Source organism: Pyrgilauda ruficollis, unplaced genomic scaffold (assembly GCF_017590135.1).
Source record: "Pyrgilauda ruficollis isolate IOZ18807 unplaced genomic scaffold, ASM1759013v1 scaffold134, whole genome shotgun sequence".
Taxonomy (NCBI): domain Eukaryota; kingdom Metazoa; phylum Chordata; class Aves; order Passeriformes; family Passeridae; genus Pyrgilauda; species Pyrgilauda ruficollis.
The window spans coordinates 723,321-744,988 of record NW_024511877.1 but is presented as its reverse complement, the minus strand read 5'-3'; the positions used below and the strand labels follow the sequence as shown (position 1 = coordinate 744,988).

The following is a 21,668-nucleotide window of genomic DNA, read 5'->3' as shown; positions in this document are numbered from 1 at the left end:
TTGTGTCAAAACAGTCCTGCGTACTTGGAATTAAATCCTGCACATTTCTGAAGAAACACTTGCAAATATTGCGGCTCTGCAGAAGTGTCTGAAACAGTTGGTGCTGGTGCAACACTGGCCAGGCAGGAATGGAATTAAAATATTTCTTCTCTGCCGTCTGCTCGAGGCTTATCAGCTGCTGATGCCATAGAGAAACTTGGTCTGTCTATAGTACCCTGATCCAAACTGAAAATATTGTCCTGCATAAACATTTTTTAAAGAAATCTTTCAGCACCTTGGGCTTTCACAGCAATGCTTTAATTGCAGTCAGTTTGTCTCCCCACAAAACTCAGCATAAATGAAGACTTATCTCAGCGTTCTTGCACTTCAGAAAATGTAGTTTTAAATTTTTAATTTTTTTTTAATTTTTTTTTTCTTTTTTCCAGAGCCAGCCAGTGAGTGTCCATCTCCCAGCCTGTGCTGGGTGAATGTATGTAACCTGTGTGGGAAGGTGTGCTCCATGTTTTCCTCTGCCATTCTATCCTGTCAAGCCAGTGATGCTCCATTAGCATCAGGGACTAGGAATGTAACACGCTCAGTGTCCCTGCCTGTGGTGGCCCTGCCATGCCAGGGACATTGGAACCAGCTGATCTCTAAAGTTCCTTCCAACCTAAACCATTCTGTCATTCCATTTTTCCTGTTCTGTGATTTTCCATTAATTTTTACATTGATTCATCTTCAGTTTGTTATTTAGATGCACCTAAATTTAGGAGCCAGTGAAGCCTGTATTCACAAGATTTTATTTAATACACCCAGTTTTGCCATGGTTAAACCAGAAATAATTCATTAAACACAAAATGTCATTCCCTTGAAGCTATAATTTGATATACCTCTTAGAAATAAAATTGTGGATTTTCTTAAATAACTTGCTTAGTTAAATAAATCTACATAAACCCAGACAGTCCACTTAGGTAATGAGGAGGTGCTTGAAGTATGCAAAACAGAGAAATGCACCCACAGCAACACAGGGAATTCTAAATGCAGCTGAACTGTGCGCTCCTTCCCTTTTTCTGCCCCCTGTTGGGATTGTGTCTGTGTGGTACAACTGGAGATTGGCATGCCAGGAACATGACAGGGAGAGAACAGATTGCTTCCCTTCACTGCCAGAGAGGATTTAACCTATTTATGGCACTCGGGTGTTAGCACAGGAAAAGTCAAACGTGCCCAGGCTGCGTTTGCTGATAGCACTTGTTCTGAATTCACACCTCATCAACCCATTATCTAAGGAAATGAGGGAAGAAAGGAACCACGGCTTAATTGGTGTGGGTGGATGATAATGCCAGGCAAGCAAGAGGCCAACCTGTGCCAACAGCAATACTTTTTCTAGGAAGGAAAATGTGATTCTGTAACCTGTGATTGTCGCCATGAACATGGAGAAAGTCCCTGAGCCATGGACACTGCCACTTCTTGGCTCTTAAAGCTTTTTTTGCTGCTTCAGCTGCTAGCTTGCTTTAGGATGGAAATGTGCAGGCACAGTGTTGAATTTTTGTCACTTCTCTGCAAGAAAAGAAACTACCTGCAGGTAGAGAAAGGCCATCAATTGTCTTTCGGAAAGCAGCTGAAGCCATGGTCATAATTGGCAAGAATTTTGACGTAGGAGTTATTAAGGTGGGAGAAATGGAATTTTTTAAGCACATTCCTGAGGGAGTGAGTGGGAGAAATCGTTCTGTCTGCTGAGAGCATGAAATAATGTGTGTGCATTTTGGGGGTTTATTGGAAGGCAATGTGTGCTTTGTGTGATTCCATTTGTTTAACTATTTAATTCAAATCTATCTCTTCCATCTACAGGCTGATCAAGAGCTCCATAGTGTCAGGCACTTGAAAGTTTCAATCTTTGTCAGATTGTTGTTTTGTTTCATTTTCTTGTCTCGGTAACACACCTTGGAAATTGCAGATTCAAGCAGAGAATGAGAATTTTCTTCTCTTCTTTTCATCCCTAGGGAAGGCAGGAATAAAGAAAAGCACAAGAAAAACAAATTTTATTTTGTTGGCTCCAGTATTGTGTTTGTTACCAGCAGAGTATCTGCAGCTGTATGATATATCACCTATATTATTATTAGCTATAATATAGGTGATAATAGGGCTTGGATGGTCTTGGAGCAGCCTGCTCTAGTGGAAGGTTCCCTGCCCACTGCAGAGGGCTTGGAACTGGATAAGCTTTAAGGCCCCTCCAAGCCAAATCATTCTGTGATTCCATGGCCCCAGTAAGGAATCCCAGTGACCCAGAGAGGCTTTTATTCCAGCACATAAAATCCTTAAATGTGGCTGGTGCAAAGGATATTTATAAGCTCAGAAGGAATACTGATGAGAGATTTTTCCGGAGCAAATGAAATAAAAATGAGGTTTGTTCCCAAACAAGTGCTCTAAATCATGGTGAAGCTAACATCTTAATTTTGAGTCCAAACAGGAAAGAGTTGGAACAGCAATTTCAGATCCTGTACAGGGAATACAGGTAATCTCAGAAGAAAAGGAGGTATTTCTTTGTCAAACCAGGCCTTCCAGCTCAGATCCTGGAACTGCAGTTGCCTGTATTTTCAAGCATGGGGTTTCATCCTGCATCCCATAGGAATGAGAATGAAGACAGATGGGAAGAAGGGAGGGAGAAGAAGAAAAAACCGAACAAGGGCCCTTTTTCTGAACTGGAACAGTTTGGAGGATTCTAGAAAGTGTAGTCAATGCAGAGCTGTTTACCAGTGTTGGACTGGGATAGCTCCATGGGCCGTGTTAAATGCCTTACATTAGATATTTATTTTTCCATAATACTGGCAAGCCTCGTGCACTTTGTGAAGTACCAGATGTTGGCCTGGGATTGCCTTGGAACAACCTGGGTGTTACTGGCACCTGCAGATAATTCCAGATGTGCAGTAAGATCCATAGACCATTATTTTGCTGGTGAAAGTCAGGATTTACATTGCTCCACACCAAAAGTGGAGCTGTTCTTCCCTTTTTCCTTTTCTTAAATCTTGTTTGGGAGTAGCTAACTAAAAGCATGTAAAGAATGAATTAAAAGCTGTTTGCACTTTATGCCTTTAATATATCAGAATGCCAGTGTCTCCAGCAACCTTGCTGTTAACATTAAGTGGAAATTTATTGTCCTTGGAGTTGACTTGTAGCATTGGCAACAAACAGAATTACTGTTGTGGGGTTTATGTTGGGTTTTATATGACAGCCCAGGATGATGCATTTCTCAAAGCACTTGAGATGCAATTTCAGAGAGGCAAATGAGAATCAGTCAGTGGGTCAGAGCAGCACGGTTCAAAGGCCCATAGTTCATAAAATATTTATGTGCTGCTATAAAAGTAAAGAGGAAAGGGAGCTTATGTAACATACCAGAAAAAATAATGAAGAGCCAGCAGAAAACTTCCTCTCCCATCCCACAACTGAACTGAACTTAAATATTTCCAGAGAAAGTGTGTCCAGCCATGGCTTTTCCACAGCTATCCCAGCATGTCTGCCCTTTCAAATCCAACAATTCTGTTCTTTGCTATTCTGTTGTTCCGAGATGGATGCATCATGTCCAAGCTATGCTCACTGTGACCAACTGCAGAAAAGTAGTTTGCCACAAGATTTTTTTGTTGGTTTTTTTTTTTTTTTGGTGTAATAATGTAATTTCAAGGGAAAAGGGGAAGGAGGAGAGAGACATCAGAAAATATACTGGAGGGTTTAATTTGAGTGACATTTTCAAAGAAAATCACCCCAAAACACCAAAATCCCCCTAAGCAGAAAAAAATATCTGAACTTCCAGGCAATAAAATAAAAATGGGAGGAAATTTTGTTGCCTGTTAGCTGGCTCATGGTGTCCTTTACACTGTTGTTGCCTATTGTAATTCAGATTTTTGAATTTATCTGGATTTTTAGATAAGTGTCTATTTAGTTTTAAAATACTGATCTTATATTAGCTCTGTGTCTTAAAAATATTATGCCTGAAAGTTCTAAAGGAAAATGTAAAAAAGTAATGAAAGGCTTAATTTAAACTTTTGGGCAATGTTACTCATTAGAGGAAGCCCTGTTGGAATCACTAAGTTCCACTCTGATTCTAATGTGGTTTTTATGGATTTTTCATCTTCTTTCCTTTACCTTGCTTCTCTGTAGTTTTCTTACCAGGAGACGTGGCTGCGGTTTCCCCAGATGACCATCAGCCCTGCTTCCACCTTGAGGAAGTAGATTATATGAGAAAGTTTATAAAAGAGATTATAGGAGTAGATTATATGGGAACAACTTCCAAGTCAGAGCCAGAATGCAACTTTAGCCCAGACTCTTGGCTCCCAAGGAATGCAGGCAGAGGCTTTACAGACCTTTTGCTGCTCTCCCATTCTGCTGCTGCTGACTCTTTAGTCACCTCCCCTGCATTTTGATTTCGAGCACACAGACTGAAGCCTGGGCTTGAGAAGCAGATGCTTGACTTTAACACAAATAATAGCAAAGAAGTTGGTCCTGCAGTTTGTTGAGCACTGCTCGTGAAAAGCAGGGCATGAAATGGACTGCTGAGGAGTTTTACAGTCATGCAGCCAGATTACCAGAATTCAAAATACATTATGTGCTGAATATTGAATAAGCCATGTGGGAGAGTTTGTGAAGAACCAAGGCAGTGTGGTTAAGTTGCAGGGGCAAATTCATAGAACAAGTTGAAAATGTGTTTTATAGTGTGCACCCACTCCTGTGAGAAACCTGGTGAGGTGATCCTGGACAAGCCCAGTGCTTTGACAATGGATACAAAGTTGGCAGTGACTTTGTACAGCTCTACACAGGGGTGTTGATGTATCTGTTTGGTGGGACAAGTCACTGATGCTGTACTAATTGCTGTCACTAATGGGACAACAGAGATAAGAATGTTGTCACCGAGTGAGCTGACAGGCTCCCTGTGGGGTTCACAGCTTCCTCTGGCTCCTGTCTCCTGTGTGACTGGAGCTACACCCCACAGATTTGCTTAGGGAATGGCAAAGTTTCCTGCAGACAAAGCCGAGCAGATGTTGTGGTTCCAGCAATGTTCCTGACGTGTTCCCATCCCCTGAACACAGCCGCTGCTCTGTGGTGGTGTCAGCACTCGTCACCTCTGTGCTGTGGTGCAGTCTTAGCACAGACGCTGTACACAATGCCAGGGAATTGCTGTGGGGCTGATCTGCTCCTCCTTTAGCCTTCCTGCCTCCTGAAGAGGAAAGAAAGATTCAGCTTTTTCACTCAAGACAGATGCAAAGCATGCCTGATTCTTATCTCTTCTCCTTCCCTCTTCTCCCTTTACAATCCCCACAATTTGCAAATTTCTGTTCTCACTTAGAGAAGAATGTTGAAAATAACAAGAACAGATTCTAAATGATGATGCTTTGTTCAGCATTACACCATTTTGTAAATTTTGATGTTATTGCCGGGGTTATTAACCACTGAAATACATAATTTCACAACCTGGACAGGATGTAAGTGATTGGGAAGCCACAAGTTATTGCCACTGATTGAGAAACTTTCCACAGAGTTAGCTGTGCTTCAGAGGAATGGGTGGGTTATGATCTTGCTGTCATGTTTTTCCAACTAAATTTCCCACTGGAAACCCAGGGGTTGGAGACCAAATATGCAGGAGCTGCTTTTCTGTGGTCACACACTGATAAATGCTAAATGTGTTTCCCTTTCTCGTGAACAACTAGTGTCTCAAAGAATCACTACTTATACCTTTTATTTTCAATTTTTAATGATTGATCTTCATTTTCTGGGAGGTGTTTGCCCTTAAATCCCTTCTCACAGGGTATGATTGATGCTAATATCACTCTACTTAAATAAATGTTTTCAGACAGGGGGAGGAAGCCCCACAGAAGGCAGCATACAGTGCTGATGGTATCTCTGCATAGGTTCCATTAGTTTTTGAGGAGTTGCTGAATATGTTGAATGCACACTTCCAAAATTATGTATGTGTCCCATTTACACCTCACTTACTCTTACCCATCTCACTCTGTTACATGAGTCATTTCTGTGGTATTTTGTCTGGGATCAAAATCACCTACTAGCATCTTAAATAAGGCACAGCTTCATTAATACATTAACATTTTATAGCAAGTACTTTATGTAAGCTTTGTCTGCTTTTATACATAATTGCTAGACATGCAAGAGACTGCTTCTAGATTTTTGTGGGACCGACAGCAATAAGGCACCTGTTTTATGCTCCATTTTATTTCCAGGCATGCTAGGCTTTTGGACAGTGCCTCAATGCAGCAGCAAAGCAAGATGTGAGCGAGGAGCAGTGTGAATGAGAATTAGGAGGGATTAGGGAGTGCAGCCCTGACATCCAAGAGAGCACTGCTTGTTTTGCTAAGCCGGATTTAGGAGGGAAATAAAGAAGCATTTTTCCAAATCTCTTCATTATTCATTGCACAGTGGCCTAGAAACAGATGTGCTGTTAACCTCTGTCCCCTGTTAACTCCAGTTTGTTCCCTTCTCTGGTGGGGAGGCTGAGGGAGAGGGAGAAGTGCAGCAGGGTGGTGTGAGGGTGCTTCACAGTGTCTGTGTTGTGGCATCTTGCAGCCATCAGATGTGACACAGAGAGTTCTCCAGTTCCATCACATTTCTGCTCCACACAGGAGCCTTACATTTCTCCTAGCCCTTGCCTAGTTTGGGCAGGGAGCAAAGGTGGCAGCTAAAATCCATCGGTACCACAGAGCTCCATCAGGTAGCATTAGTGACAGGACAAGAGGGAGAGGACTCAAGTTGTGCCAGGGGAAGGCTTGGGTTGGATAGTGGGGAAAATATCTTCACCCAAAGGACTGTCAAGTTCTGGAACCACCTGAAGCTCAAGTCAGCATCCCTGAGAGATTTAAAAGACTTGTACGTGTGGCACTTCAGGACATGGTTTAGCAGGGGAATTGGCATTGTCAGGTCACTGGTTGGACTCCATCCTGAAGGTCTTTTCCAGCCATGGGTCACGTGAGCTGGTCACATACCTGCTGAAGTTGCTTTGTTCCTTTTGAGTTCCAACATGTGCTGCTTTGAATACAGACATTTTACTTTGCTTTGTAATGCTGTACTATACAGTGTGTGGTAGTTAAAAATTGTCACAGAACTGACTGACAGCCCTGCAACACCGCTCCCCACTCTTCTCCCAGCAGCACACCTACATCCACTCAGCACTGGCAGTGAAAACAGTTCCTTTCCATGTGGGATCTCCCCTGTGAGTAAACAAAGATGTTCCATTTCCCCGTGGTGTCAGTCAGGAACCTGTCTGTGGGCCCCAGGTTAATGCAGTACCTCATTATCTGAATCCAGTGTTTCTTTGGGAGCCACACAGTGCCTTTGTCTTGATCAAAACTGAACGAGAATATTGTGGTGAGTTCTGAAAAAGGGATTTTCATATTACATTTCTCAGGTGAATCAAATACCAGGAGATAGAAAGAAAGTCTAGCTGCCAGCAATATGTGACAGAACTCATACATGACTGCTGGCAGTCACTGTAAATAAGCAGGTGCCTGTAAGCACTGTATTTTAACAAGTCCAGTTACTGAGAGGTTTGGCATCAGGGTGGCTCATTTGCATCCTGCCACCTCTTTTATCAGGATTAAAAAGCCCATTTTGGGCTTTAGCTGTGTTGTGCAACAGGCCTGGTTCCATCCTTGCTCAAAGGGATGAGCAACACAATAGGCTCAGAAACTGGTATCAAAGTGTCAGAAGGACAAAAGGACATGAGGTCACTGGGGATGCTCAGGCTGAAAACTATGCAGACCTCACAAGAGAGCATCTCTTGGCTGCCAGCCCTCCCTCCCTTTCAAGGCAAGGTTATTCCTCTCACTAATGATTCAGTACCACTGCTGTTGCCAGTAAATGTCAGCCCAGAAACCAGCAATATTGTTGAAAAGTCAAATTAGAATTTGTTGTTTATTTTTTTCTAGATAAAGCCGTTCTTCATATTATCAGGGCTGTAGCTTTTCTGGGAAGAGTACTCTGGAGTGGCCTGGAGCAGCTGTGGGTGGTGTCTGTCCCAGGATGCCTGCAGGGACAGCAGCAGAGGGCATTGCTCTCTCACTGCCAAGAACGAGACCTTAAATGAGGGGTGTGGTTGGGCACGGCAGCCTCTGTAAAATTTCAGCTTTGCTTGTTGAAGTGAGTGGCACACTCAGTTCTGAACATCACCTTGTTTATCATTTCGTGTGCAGCAGCATCCAATGCACTGCCTGAAATGCAGCATTGAACTCCAAAGACTCCAGCAGGAATCCTGCTGTCTCAGACTGCTGTGCCATACACTGGGGATGAAGGAGAAGATAATAATTTCCTTTTGATGCCTGTGTACACATTTTACAATGATGTTATGTGATAGAATGCATTAAGTAGAACAAATAGAATAACGAAGTTGAGATGAAACAGGTATAATCATCAAAGAATGTTTCTTAATTAACCAGCATTCCCAGTGAACCTCCACGTGAAAAAAAGGAGTTTGGTGCGTTAATTCATAGACTCATTTTGATGCTTTGATAACTCTGAGCAAAAATTTACCTAGAAGCCTGTTAAATTGAAATTGATTGAATTACACTTTTATTTAAATAGGTATGTACTGATTAAGGGGGGGCAGAATCTGTTCTCTGTCCTGTTGTAGAATCTTGGAGACAGTTGAGCTTGAGACATCTCACAGAGCAGGATAACAGGAATATTATAAATACTAAAGAGAGCTTGTGGCTGTTACCACTTCATCACCATACTCTCACGATAATAATTTATCTCCAATGTGAAATTACTGTCTGTAAGACTTATCCAAGGATTCAAATGAAACTTAATGGCCTGTGGTACACTTATGCTCACTAAAGCAGTGGAACTATGATGTTCTCCAATGTCACACTCAGAAATGGTGTGTTTGTGTAGTTGTTCACTGGTTAATAAAAAATTACAGCTGTCACAAAGCTCGGGTGTTGTGAAGGCGTCTAAAACCCTTGAGGTGTCTCTGAAGCACCACACAGTCCTATTTTTTTTTTCAATGTCATAATGTTCTTTAATTATAAAGCAATTACCTCTGTCAAATGATACCGTATAAGCCTGTGATGTGGTGGTTGTTAGCCTGTGTTTTACATCTTGTCTTTTTGCCCTCAGTCATCCTTGCTGTCAATTCAAGGTCATTTTATAGCATTTAAGTTGATATAGGCTCTAAGTGCTGGATGTTTGAATAATAGCTAAGGACAGTTTCCATTCAGAAATGGTACTAAATGCTCAAAATGAGGACTTTAATTAGAGAGTAATATAAGACAATAACTGTTTGGATGCTACCTTAAGGGCTACCATCAAATATGTCATTCTTATGAGAGATGTCTTCTTATGATAGGCAGCCATATAATGAATATCTTTCACATCCCTTAGGTGCAGTCATTGAATAAATTCTCCCTATGTAAAGATGAACCAACTTTCCTAAACTACCACAGAAATAGGTGGAAAATATTTCACACATGTGCATGGCAGGCCATGTAAAAACTCCTGTGTTATTAGCAATTAAAGTATTCTTTTAGGCAGACCATGAGACACCTTGAAGTTTGCCCTGTCTGTAGCAGTGCCTGTTCTGGGATATTAGGAGACTCTGGGGTGCTGTTCTCCCCAGCTCAGCCGAGAGCAGAGGCACCTCTGGAATGAAGGCACCTCTCCTTTACAAACTGCTGTGTGCTGTGTCCCTGTCCTGGCGTGCTGGTCCCGCTCCATCCTCACTTTGGGAGTACCCCATGGGGGGATTCTTCTGCACACAATTTTTAGACTCCATTTATCTCCTTTTATTCTGTTTTTTCTCCTGCAAAAATGACCAAAGCAGGACTACAAATTCATCTCTAACTAATCGCAGAGTCACTTTAGGTTTCTTTCCCCTGTAACATGGTGATTAGGTGTCATATCCGCTGGCATCTGCTGTTGCTGAGAGCCCAGAATTTGGTGGCGAGGTCTGGATTTGTGGTTGGCATGCAAAGCATTTGGTCAAATTGTTTGCTTTCCATGTCACTCCCATGTAGACATGAAACCGCAAGCGCCGATTATGCAATCACACATTTCCCCCCTTTTTCCTAAATGAGTTACAGTGATAAAGCTGGAAACGTTGTGCTCTGTTTCCACAGCTGCAGCAAACTGGGAGCAAAGAAAACAATAGCTGCATGAACACATGTGCATTCCAGCTGCTGCCAACTCCCACATTCTCCCTTCCCCTTGCTGTCCTCCCATTGGAGCAGATAAATTGCCTCAATGACAGGAAAGGTTGGTAGCAGATAAGCTGCCAGTTTAATAATGTTTGGTTGAAAATTCAGAATTAGTGTATTAAAATACTAATTGCAACTTAATTTGGAGGGTGATTTAAAGTTCAAGCTTCTGGAGTCAGGGAGAGTAGCCCTGAGGAAATGCAGATGAAGGTTTCTGTTCCTTTTCCCTCCCAGCTTGGTCCCACAGTCAGATATTTTTCCTTTAAAGCTCACAGCTCTGGAGACAACAGTTGCTTTCCTGCTGTTCACTGAGCACTGCCTCGCTCCTGGGGTGCCAGTTGCATCTGCAGGAGTTGGGAAGATAAAAGAGATAGGATCTGGTGCATATCCTGAAGATATAAAACTGTTGGAATAAAGAGCTGTGGAGAACAGCTTTTTGTGGCATGGTTCCCCAGTTTTCAAGCATTTGTAGGTGCCAGGTGATAAAAATCCTTTTCACAGTATAAACAATATCAGGGTGTAAGGACATTATTTAAATGGCCAGATGCCAGGGCTGGTGTGAGATCAGAATTTCAAAATGATTCTGAGGTTGAGTTCGTGCATCAAACTCCAAATGGCCTTTGGTGAGATAAGGATGTCTCAGCTCCTCTAAGTCCTTGGAGAAGGGTCATGGGAGCAACACTGATAACATTATTAGTCTGCAAGGAAATTGCTACTTTATTTTTCTTTTCCTGAATTTGATGGAAGAAGTTTAACTGAATTAAAAACAGCAATGAAAATGTTGAAAGTAGGGCAAGATACAGAATCCTCCAAATGGAATATATGCAATAGCATTGCCAGAGTGATAAAACAGTAAATAACGTGTGTTAGATTTTTTTATGTAAACACTTTGTTTAGAAGTAGATGCTTTTTTCAGTCTGATTTATAAGCACATAAAATTTCAAGGAATACAGCTGAGGATGAAATAAATGTGTGTGTATGTCTGAGTGAAGACTTCAGGTTTGATTTGTGTGGGCTGACACAGTGAAAGTCTGTGAAGGTTTGGAGTTTGTATTTAGTTGTTAATGTTGCATTTTCTTCTCTGATCCATTTCCACTCATAACCTACCTTTTCCCAAAATCCCAAAGTCGTAAGCCAGAAAATAAAAACGGTTGAATGATAGATAATGAATGATACATTCAATATAGAAAATTGTATTTTTCTGCTATTTTTGAAAGCTGAAATGTGCACTTATGTAGTGTAGGCTTAGGACTCCTTGGGATAGGCACTGAGCAGACTGTGTTGCGTGAAAACTTTTATGCTGACAGCTAGAAGTGTATCCCATGGGATTGCACACAGTTGCCATAGACTGTAAACACTGGAGAAATGAGATAGATGGACTTAGCTTAACCTGCTCCTGTCCAGAACAGATACCAAACGTGATGCCCTAAGGAGTGCCAAGGTGCCACCGCCTGCTTGGGCTCTCATGGGAGCTTGGCACTTGGAAGCCAGCAAAGTCAAGACTTGTCATCTGTCTCTGAGTTAGGAAAAGAATGGAAATAAGAAGGACATCAACATTTAGAAAACATTTTGCTTCTCAGCAAATTGACTTAATAGCAGTGAGAGAGAAGCACTGTGGCTACGCACTCTGGCTTTGTTGTCATCAGTCTGAAGGGACCAGGACTTGCTGATGGCTTGCTAGCAATTCATGTCAGGCTGTGATGGCTTTATTTACATCTCATTTAAATCAGCTCAGCTCTACCCTCTGCCCCAGTGTCTTCTGGATCAACCCTCCCCTTTTCCAGCTGTACTCTGAGTTTAGTTTTAAAACCCTCAGCATATGCCACGTGAAACATTTCGTTTTTATGGCAGATGTTTCTGCTGCAGAGTCATTTTGTGTGATTCTTTCTTGCTGGTCCATATCCAACATGCCCATGGTCAGGATTCCCCTGCCCTGTTCTTCACCAGCCTGGGTGGAAGAGCTCCAGAACTGTTCCTGCTTCCCTCACAAGCACCTTTGAGATGATTCAGAATGAACATCCCTGCCCAAAGCAACAAACTTTTCAAACATCTAGGGTTTGTGTGCTCCATGCTAAAGCCACAGTCCACTATAAAAATGTCTTTGATGTATCTGGTTTCTCTCACTGGTGATTGTGTTCTGCCTCTGATGATTTGCTGGTGACAAGTGGAATGTTGGGGTTTTTTTCCCCCAGTAACTTGGACATCTGAGGACTGAGAGCCCCCAAAATCATTTCTCTCTTTTTTACTCTCCTGGGATTCCTGTTTTAGCTGTTGTGTTATACAAATAGTTTTAGGTAAGATGTCACAGACTGTCCTTTAGTAACCCCTAAGTCGATGTTCTTGACTGGTACCTACTTGTTGTATTTCATTATTTTTAACAGGGAATCAATAATGATCTCTTCAATTTGTGTAGCAATCAGACCTCAGTGCTGTCACTCTCTATGCAACTGCTGTCAAACATGGGGGTTTTATTTAAAGTATCCTGTTCTAAATCCTAGGCTAGAGTTTATTATTTTTAAAATTGAGATTTTTTTAACATATCCTGAGCTATGCAAGCATAATAAAAATACATTTTCCACATGTACTGACTAGAGCTACGCTAGCAAAAGTTGCTGAAATTAGAAACTTCCAACTGAGCTTCTTTGTTAATCTACAATGAGCCTTAAAAGAATCTCAGTTTGAAGGCAATTAATGCAGTATTTGAAAATTGTGAGAGCTTGAAATCAGTAGTGTTGTACATGCACATTACAAAATTAGAAACATCCCAGCTTCTTCCTCTACAGCATGGTGCAGAACCCACTCTGAAGTTAAGGGGGAAAACACTCAATAGAAAACTCCTCAGGGAAAGGTTTTTCCAGGAAGGCTTGGCTCGGCCTGCATGTGTGTGAGGCTGTGCAGGGGATGTGGGGTGTGCCAGGAGAATCCCTTCCCCTCCACAGCCCCTCAGTCCTGCTCCTGCTGCAGGGAACAGCAGCAAAATGTGCAAAGATCCTGTCACTGATCTCCTGCTCTGCAGATGAGGGCTGGAAACTAATGCAGCACTTCTGAGGGCATGGAAAGGGGGAAATGTTACCACATTCCTCAAGCTCAGGTCTCACTGACTTCAGCGTGCCTGTGGTGGTCTGCATCCATGACACTCCTGCACTTCAGTGTGCAGTTCACCTTCAGCAGCTTAATGATCTCTGCTCCTTGGGGCTGCAGGTAGGAGTGGTGGGAAAGCCACTGCCTGAGCTTTGTGTCTAAATTAAAACACGAAGGGAACTCATGTTGGAAAGGGGTGTCATGAGCTCACGCTCAGGAGGGAGGATTTATTTGCTTATTTATTTATTTTAAGAACCCTCTGAAATATTGCTCTGAGCATCCAAGAAGCAAAGGGCTGTGAAGTCATCAGGATGCTCCCAGAGGGAGACCATTGCTTTAAAGTTTCCCCTACAAACAAGAAAACAGTTCAGTGTGTCAGTGAGCCAGCACCGAGCATCTGCCTTGGCTGCAACACTTATCACAGTGGGTTTACTGTGAACATCTGAACAACACACCAGGAAAACAAAAACAAGGGTACAAAATACACAAAGAGCCATCCCTGTATAATGAGGAGAAATTAATTTTCAATATGCTTCTTATTAGCTGAACATTTCACACAAATTTTACTTAGTTCCTTGTTCTGCAGATTGGAAATGTCAGGTATTCTAAAGGAGACACCTATGATCCAGAATCTCGGAGGAGCAGGGAGAAGGAGAGCACAACACATGCATCTAAAGCATTCCCAAGTCTTGAACCCCTACTCTTCATACAGATGCTAACAGTTAATGGCCTGTATGTAAATAATGTCCACGAAGGTCAAAGTCTTAAAAATGGTGAAATTAGATTCTGTGGCCTGTCAGCATTTGCTTAGTTTTGACTGGTTACTGGTGCTGAAATTCTAATAGTGAATTCCAGACTATTCACAGTCCTAACTTGCTTTGTGCATTTGGGATTAAATTCAGCCAATTTATTCTAAAAAATGGAAGCCACGAAATCTGTAGGCTGTATCTCACAGACATTTCATGGCAGTTGGTGAGCTCATGACTTCATCTGCTAGAGAACATCCTCAAAATCAGCATCTGCCTCCTAATCTCTTTATGTTGTGCCTGGTTCAGGTTTTTTTTCCTCTTGCACAGTCTAGAAGCAGTTTCAAAACACTTGTTTTGAGACACTTTTCCTATTGCTATTAGTGCCATTTGCTTCCATATCATCACTGTCTTTTGCTCAAGATTACTTTGCTTTTCTATGAACGCCCTGCAAGTCCTTTGAAAATTAAATACTTTCACTGAAAAAGTAATGTTGGCACATAATGGATCAATTAGAAAGGCATGTGGTGCAGGACAGTGTACAAATCTTGACCTTTTTTGTCATAGTGAACAGTCTTCTGATAATCAGAGGTTGATATTTCTTTGAAGCATTTCTACACTTGAAGTATTTTTGCCTTAAAGTGTATTGGTTTGCAGACTCCTTTTTTACACTAGGAGTATAAAAATGTGTCTCTTTGTCTGTGTGCCTATAGGTATATTCTGAAGCACAGCCATGCCAAAAATAGCACACAGACACATCTGGGAAACACACCAGAGTCTCCTGCAAAGAGGCAGCAGCAGGGAATATATGTGCATATAGATGGATGTATGTTATGTGTGCAGTGTTACCAGCATGGTGAATAACTTCCCGAGGGCACTGCTGAAGCAAGATGCACTGCTGAATGCTTCTATGACTGAGGCTAATTCTTGCTGGGTTTTGGCTCAGTATTTGTCAGATCAACAGTTTAGGGATTTCATGCTTGGATCTCTAGTTGAAAAGCCCTCACTGGGGAAACTGCCTGGTGTTTTAGGAATTTTTGATGGGAATTAACGTTCTGTGACTGTCGTGCTTTCTGTGTTGGCATTTGCCTACAAGAGGAAGATTGGTTTGCAGTGTTTTACAGATCCTGTGGCCTGTTCCCCTCAGGCCCAGCTTCTCAGTTTTCAGAGGAGAAGGGTGGTGGAAGGATCCGGCTGGATCCCTCCAGAGAAATTCCTGACTTCCAGCAAAATCAGCTTGTTACAGAGGAACTGCCCAGCTGGGACTGGGGGCTGATCTTGTGATCAAGGGGCCTGTCAGAGTTAAGAAAGCAGAAACTATTGACTAAAATAGCCAGGTGGGGACAAGGACTTTTCCAGTTGGATCAAAAAATGGGAATTTACTGAAAGGATTTAACAAGGCGGAGGAAAGAGAAGAGGAAGGAAATGAAATGCCTTGTGGACATAGTTCCCTGAGGAGTCCCAAAGATGGAATGAGCTGAAGAACGGGGCATTGCGTGGCTTTCCTGGTTGTAGTTTACCTGTTTTAAGAGGAGAATATTGCAACTGAATCATGGGAAGGGTGTGGGACTTGTGTGTGTGTGACATTTCTTTAACAAAAGCGAAGTGCAGATCCCAGAAACTCAGTAATTTCTAGGGTGTGTTTTAGCTCTCTCCTCCTGCAGCATCTCCTGGCTTGTCAGCACCAGCCTGTGAGTTTGGGGACAATTGGGTGGCAGGGCTCCAGGTCCCCAGCCTGGTCCCAGAGACAATGCTGGGCAGAGGGGCCGGGGGGGCAGAGCACAGCAGCAGCGCTGCAGCACGCTGGGACCAGAGCAGCACAACACCCAGAGCTTCTGCAGGCAGTTAGTGAGAGCAGAGCTTCTGGGTCTGGGGAAATCAGCTCCAGAATTAAATGGGAGTTACACAATCCATCCGCATTGCCAGCCATTAAAGACAGCTACGGCGCCTTCGGAGATCTTGGCCAGGAAACCCTCATATGAAAGCAGGCTTTAAGTTATTTATGGACAGGCAGAGCCTAATGGTTTTAATTTTCTAGGCAGATCAGGAGGCCAATCAGATTGGCAACACCAGCAGAATGTGTCAAGAAGCCCCAACTCCTGCTACCACAAATTAATAAGAACCGGTTTTGGGGGAGATACGCAATATTGGTGGACCTGGCTGTTTTATGCATGGCTGAGAATTGAATCTATTCTCACACTGAGGGTGAAGTTGTCTTTGGTCTACTATCTGCTGTTGCATTCTCTTTTTTACTGTCAAACTGGTATAAATATATTTGCCCTTGATTTTTGATACTTACTGCTGCCCGTGCTGGATTCATTTTCTCATCATATGGAGGCCATATGTATTCTTTACACATAGCCTGTAGTGCTCTGCAGAATTTATTACCCCATCCTTTAAACATACTGCTCTTACACGCTCAAAGCCCAGCATTTTTATATGCTGTAGATACGTTCACCACTAGCAAATTACGAGGCACTGTAAAAATTGTATTTATCCACATAATTTTCTATAGGCATTGTTAAATGGAGACATGTGGAGGAAAGAAGGGTGCCTCAAAGTACCTGTGCTCCTGTGTATGTAGGTATTTTGAGTAGCTCAGGTCATGGAGGGCAAGGTTTCATCCCTCAGTGAGGCGAGGACAGATTTGATGGTGTGAGGAGCTGGTTTTTGAAAGCAGCACACATAGGCACTCTGAAATATTTCCAGAGAAGGCTGTGGCATGCATCGGGATATTTTCCGTTAGGGTTAAGGTGTCCATACACCTGAGCGTTTCCTCCACCAGCCTGATGCCCGTCTCCTCCCACCTCCAGGTACCAGATCCACACGGGACTGCAGCACTCCATCATCCGGCCGACGCAGCCCAACTGCTTACCTCTGGATAACGTCACGCTACCTCAGAAGCTCAAGGAGGTCGGCTACTCCACGCACATGGTGGGCAAGTGGCACCTGGGGTTCTACCGCCGGGAGTGCATGCCCACGCAGAGGGGATTCGACTCCTTCTTCGGCTCGCTCCTGGGCAGCGGAGACTACTACACCCACTTCAAGTGCGACAGCCCCGGGATATGCGGCTACGACCTGTACGAGAACGACAACGCCGCCTGGGACCACGACAACGGCATCTACTCCACGCAGATGTACACGCAGAAAGTGCAGCAGATCCTGGCTTCTCATAACCCCAGGAAACCCATATTCCTGTATATTGCCTACCAAGCTGTCCATTCGCCTCTTCAGGCGCCGGGCAGGTATTTTGAACATTACCGCTCGATAAACAACATCAACAGGCGGCGGTACGCGGCCATGCTGGCCTGCCTGGATGAGGCCATAAACAACGTGACCCTCGCTCTGAGGAAGTATGGCTACTACGAGAACAGCATTATCATTTATTCTTCCGATAACGGTGGGCAGCCAATGGCCGGAGGCAGTAACTGGCCGCTCCGAGGAAGCAAAGGCACCTATTGGGAAGGAGGTATCCGCGCTGTCGGGTTTGTGCACAGCCCCCTTCTGAAAAACAAAGGGTCTGTGTGCAAGGAGCTGGTGCACATCACAGACTGGTTCCCCACACTGATCACACTGGCGGAGGGGCAGATCGATGAAGACATCCAGCTGGACGGCTACGACGTGTGGGAGACCATCAGCGAGGGCAGGCGTTCCCCGCGGGTGGACATCCTCCACAACATCGACCCGATCTACACCAAAGCCAAGAACGGCTCCTGGGCCGCTGGCTACGGGATCTGGAACACCGCCATCCAGTCTGCCATCAGAGTGAATCACTGGAAGCTGCTGACGGGAAACCCGGGCTACAGCGACTGGGTGCCTCCGCAGGCCTTCAGCAACGCGGGTCCCAACCGCTGGCACAACGAGCGCGTCTCCTGGTCAGCCGGGAAAACCGTGTGGCTCTTCAACATCACGGCCGACCCCTACGAGCGCGTGGACCTGTCTGCCAGGCACCCCGAGGTGGTGAAGCAGCTGCTGCGGAGGCTCTCGCAGTTCAACAAGACCGCGGTGCCCGTCCGCTACCCGCCCAAGGACCCTCGCAGCAACCCCAAGCTCAACGGAGGAGTCTGGGGGCCGTGGTTTAAGGAGGACGAAAAGAAAAAGAAATCGGACAAAAGCAAAGGTGCAAATAAGCAGAAGAAGATGAAGAGCAAGAAGAAAGCAAATCGGAAAAAGGGGCAGTCGTTTCACTGCCGGTCACGTCTTGCTGGTGGGTAAACTCTAAGCAGGCTCCTTGGCCAGGCCTGAGTCAACCTGGCCCCACTTCTTGGACTTCTGATGGAATAGACTAGAAATGCCAGTTCTGCACTATGAATGAAACTTGTCATCTTTTAATTTTGTCTCTGATTTCACCTGTCTTCTGATTTTCAGCACAAGATACCTTAGCACTCTGAGTGACCATGTGACAGACTTTCTCCTCCACAGGATGAGTGGTCCTCACCCATCACCAGACACATTCCAGATAGCAACAGCGATAGCATCTTGTTTCAGGAAACTTAGCTTTGATGGACAAATGGTGGTTCCTTGCTTTAATTAGCTGGAATCTTTGGAGAGCATGGAGATGTTAATGGCAGATGTTCTCAAACTGACAGATGGTTCAGAGGGAGAAAGGAGAAACAAAACCCGAGAACCTCTGTGTGTCAGTGTTAGTCATCAGCCTATGACATGTTTTGATACAACACAGCAAAAACTGAAGCCATCCCAGTAACTTTGTAGAGGTGCTGGGGAGGGGGGTATGATAGGAGGAAAGCTGCTTTGAATTAGATTTTGTCCATCTTAACTAAATCTGAAATATTTTTAACATTTCCTAGATGTGCTGAGCTCCCCCCATTTGCAGTAATTTATTACAGGCATAGACAAAAACACATCACCAAAGTGAATGTAATATTTAAACACTTTAAGATAACTATACAACAATATGTAAAATAGTTAATTTATTTTACAGCACAATCCTTATTTCTCTTCCATTAAAATTTCCTGGCTGGTGCAAGGTACTCCTGTGGGTGCCAGGGTTGTTTGGGTTCTTTTAACATTGACTTCTTAAATTTTATTTCCACCCTGTCGTTCAGAGTTTATTTAACAGATTCCTATCCTCAGAGTACTGTAAACCAAGGAAATACTGTATACACTGCTAGGATGAGGAAGGAGAACAATTCAGGTGCGTCACTGCATTATGTTTTTGCCTTCAGTGGTTTTGAATGTAACAAAGGGTTTATTTAATTTAGAAATCCCATGAATATTGTTCAGTTTCTGTACAGAAGCTAGGCCATCTTGATGTTCGGGGGGAAAATTTTACTTTAAACCTTTTATTTATGTACCTATTAAAATAGTTTATTTTTATGGCATTCATAAAAGCAATCTGCCTCTTTTTTTGCATCCAAGATAGCAACTCTGGCCTAGTTTGTTTTAAACAAACTCAAGTAAGCTGTTTCATTACTATTATTTTTGGTACACGGATGTGTTATGACATTTTGCTTCTGAAACAGAATTTCTTCTCCCAATATATATATATATATATATCATTTGAGACATGCTTCAAAGTTTGCCCTTTTCCAAGGTGTCTGCATGGATGATGGATGCACAGACTGGCTGCACATTGGTGGTGTTCTGTGGTAATTGATAAATGCACACACACATATAAGCTTCAAGATGAATTATGTTACGTGAAATTGATGATTCATTTGTTGAATGGCTATAACGTGTTTTGGTAAAATTTCAGATAAGCCTGCTTTTCAGCAGTGTGTCACTTAACTCAGAAATTATATTTATATAAATGGATTATGGCTAAAAAATTGAGCATTCCTAAAATCAGTGCACACAGAAATCTGAATGAAATACAACTGTCCACAACTCCAGCAATCCCTGACCTTTTCAAAAGGCAACTAACTGCAGGTGCATACTGCCAAACCGCAGCAAATGGCATACTTAAAGATGTAAAGAAGAATAAAGCTGCCATTAAAAAAACACAGAAACAAGTCAGGCAGCTCCTAGAGTTACTTTTGTAGTGAATATACTGGGGGTGACACAGAAATGGACTTGGAGAATTGCATGTACATAATAATTATAAAAGGATGGTGTGTATCTGCTTAAGTATTTAATATTGTCACTGTTATTTTTCATGCTGTGTAGTCCTTAAGATGACTAATTAATTCCTTAGAAATTGTCTAGCTTTGCTTCACATCCACACTATCCAGTGAGTAATCAGGAACTCTGATGGTCTCCAAATTCTCACTTTTTTGAAAAATGTGCTGTTGATGTCCTTAAAAGAAATGAGAATAACATATTGAGATATTATTCTCCAAAATGTGATCTATAAAATTCATATCTGTGAGAAGATACATTTAATTTTCCAATGTAATTTTAAAAAGGTGAAAATTAGGTATATAAGTTAAACTATATACAGAGAGACTAAGATATTTTAATTTATTTTGCCATGATAGCAGCAAGGCAGTGTGATAGAGTGTTATCCTCATAGAATTAATTATTGCCCTTTTCCCTGAAAGTTTTATGGTGGCTTTGGCTTTCATTGGACCAAAGCAGCCAGAGAACATTATTCTCTGACAACACTTTATTCTATAATTATTTATATCTCTTCTCTCTCAGGCAGAATGGGAGTCCTTGAAAGTAACCAGTGCAAGGCAGAGCAGTGGATCAGTTCTCTGTGTGTTAAATAAATGTGCCACAAGAGTAAGTGTTCCTACAGTACACAGTGGGAGTACATTTCCAATGAATCTGATATTTTGATCTAGTAGAGGGCAAAAGTTTGCTTTAGAGTGGGGTAGAAAATGGGCACAATTTAGCTGCATTCCTGCGTGTTTTGCTGGAATGCTCGTGTCTGCTCTCACACAATGCTTGTTGTTTCACTGCAGCAGCACAGTGGTCTCTGGTTCGTGGCGATGCCGCAGCTCTCAGACCCCACGGTCTGTTTGCTGAGCTCTCAGTAGCTCGTACACCATCCCAGCAGGATTTCACAGCTTGTTTACATCTGTAGGTATGTTACATGCCCACTCTTGGGGAAGGTATGGTAGGTAAACACTGGAAAAGAGACCTGGAGAAAGGCTGGGTAGGGGACAGACAGTGGGGAGAGTTTACTTAAAATTTTTCAAGTTGTCTGAAGCTTTCTCCACAATCTGTGCGGGCACAAGGAAAAGGCAGGTTGGATATAACTCTGATCTGGTCTCAAAGACAGCCACACCTTCAGGGGGCCAGCCTGTTCTTCAGAAGAATGCTGTCTTTTCCAGATTTTCTCAAATTTATTTTAAAGCTCTTCACAAACAACCTTCTGATGGTAAGATAATTTTAACATCATCAGTGACTTTTAAAAAGTTTTATTATCAATAATATCATTGTTGTTATAATTATTGTTGTGTTGTTGTTACTTAGTTTGACATAAATTTGGAGACAAAGCACTCTTCCACAGCTACAGGTAAAGAGGAGTGGAAGGCTGTGCCAGGAATGGTGAGTAAAGCAGAGCTGTCCGTCCTTCCCTGTGGGGAAGATGGGAGGGGATGGCCACATGGATGTGGAGCTCAGCCAGACTTGCAAACTTTGGAGCACGAAGGCACAGTGAGGTACTCGGCAAATTTTAAACACCACCCAAAGTAAAGCACTTCACAAACTTGAACTTGGTGAACTTTAACTTGGCCAAACTTTGACTTATCCAGACACAACAGGG

At 43.0% G+C, this 21,668-nt stretch overlaps 1 protein-coding gene across 1 annotated transcript in view; it reads left to right on the top strand.

The window, feature by feature from the left end:
* ARSJ (arylsulfatase family member J) overlaps positions 1 to 19,347 on the top strand; it is a 32,732-nt gene extending 13,385 nt beyond the window's left edge. Inside the window, exon 2 of the mRNA XM_041459383.1 lies at positions 16,810 to 19,347. Within this exon, the coding sequence (XP_041315317.1) occupies positions 16,810 to 18,211 (1,402 nt within the window). The 3' untranslated portion in view covers positions 18,212 to 19,347. The remainder of the gene's footprint in view (positions 1 to 16,809) is intronic.
* The last annotated feature ends 2,321 nt before the right edge of the window (positions 19,348 to 21,668 follow it).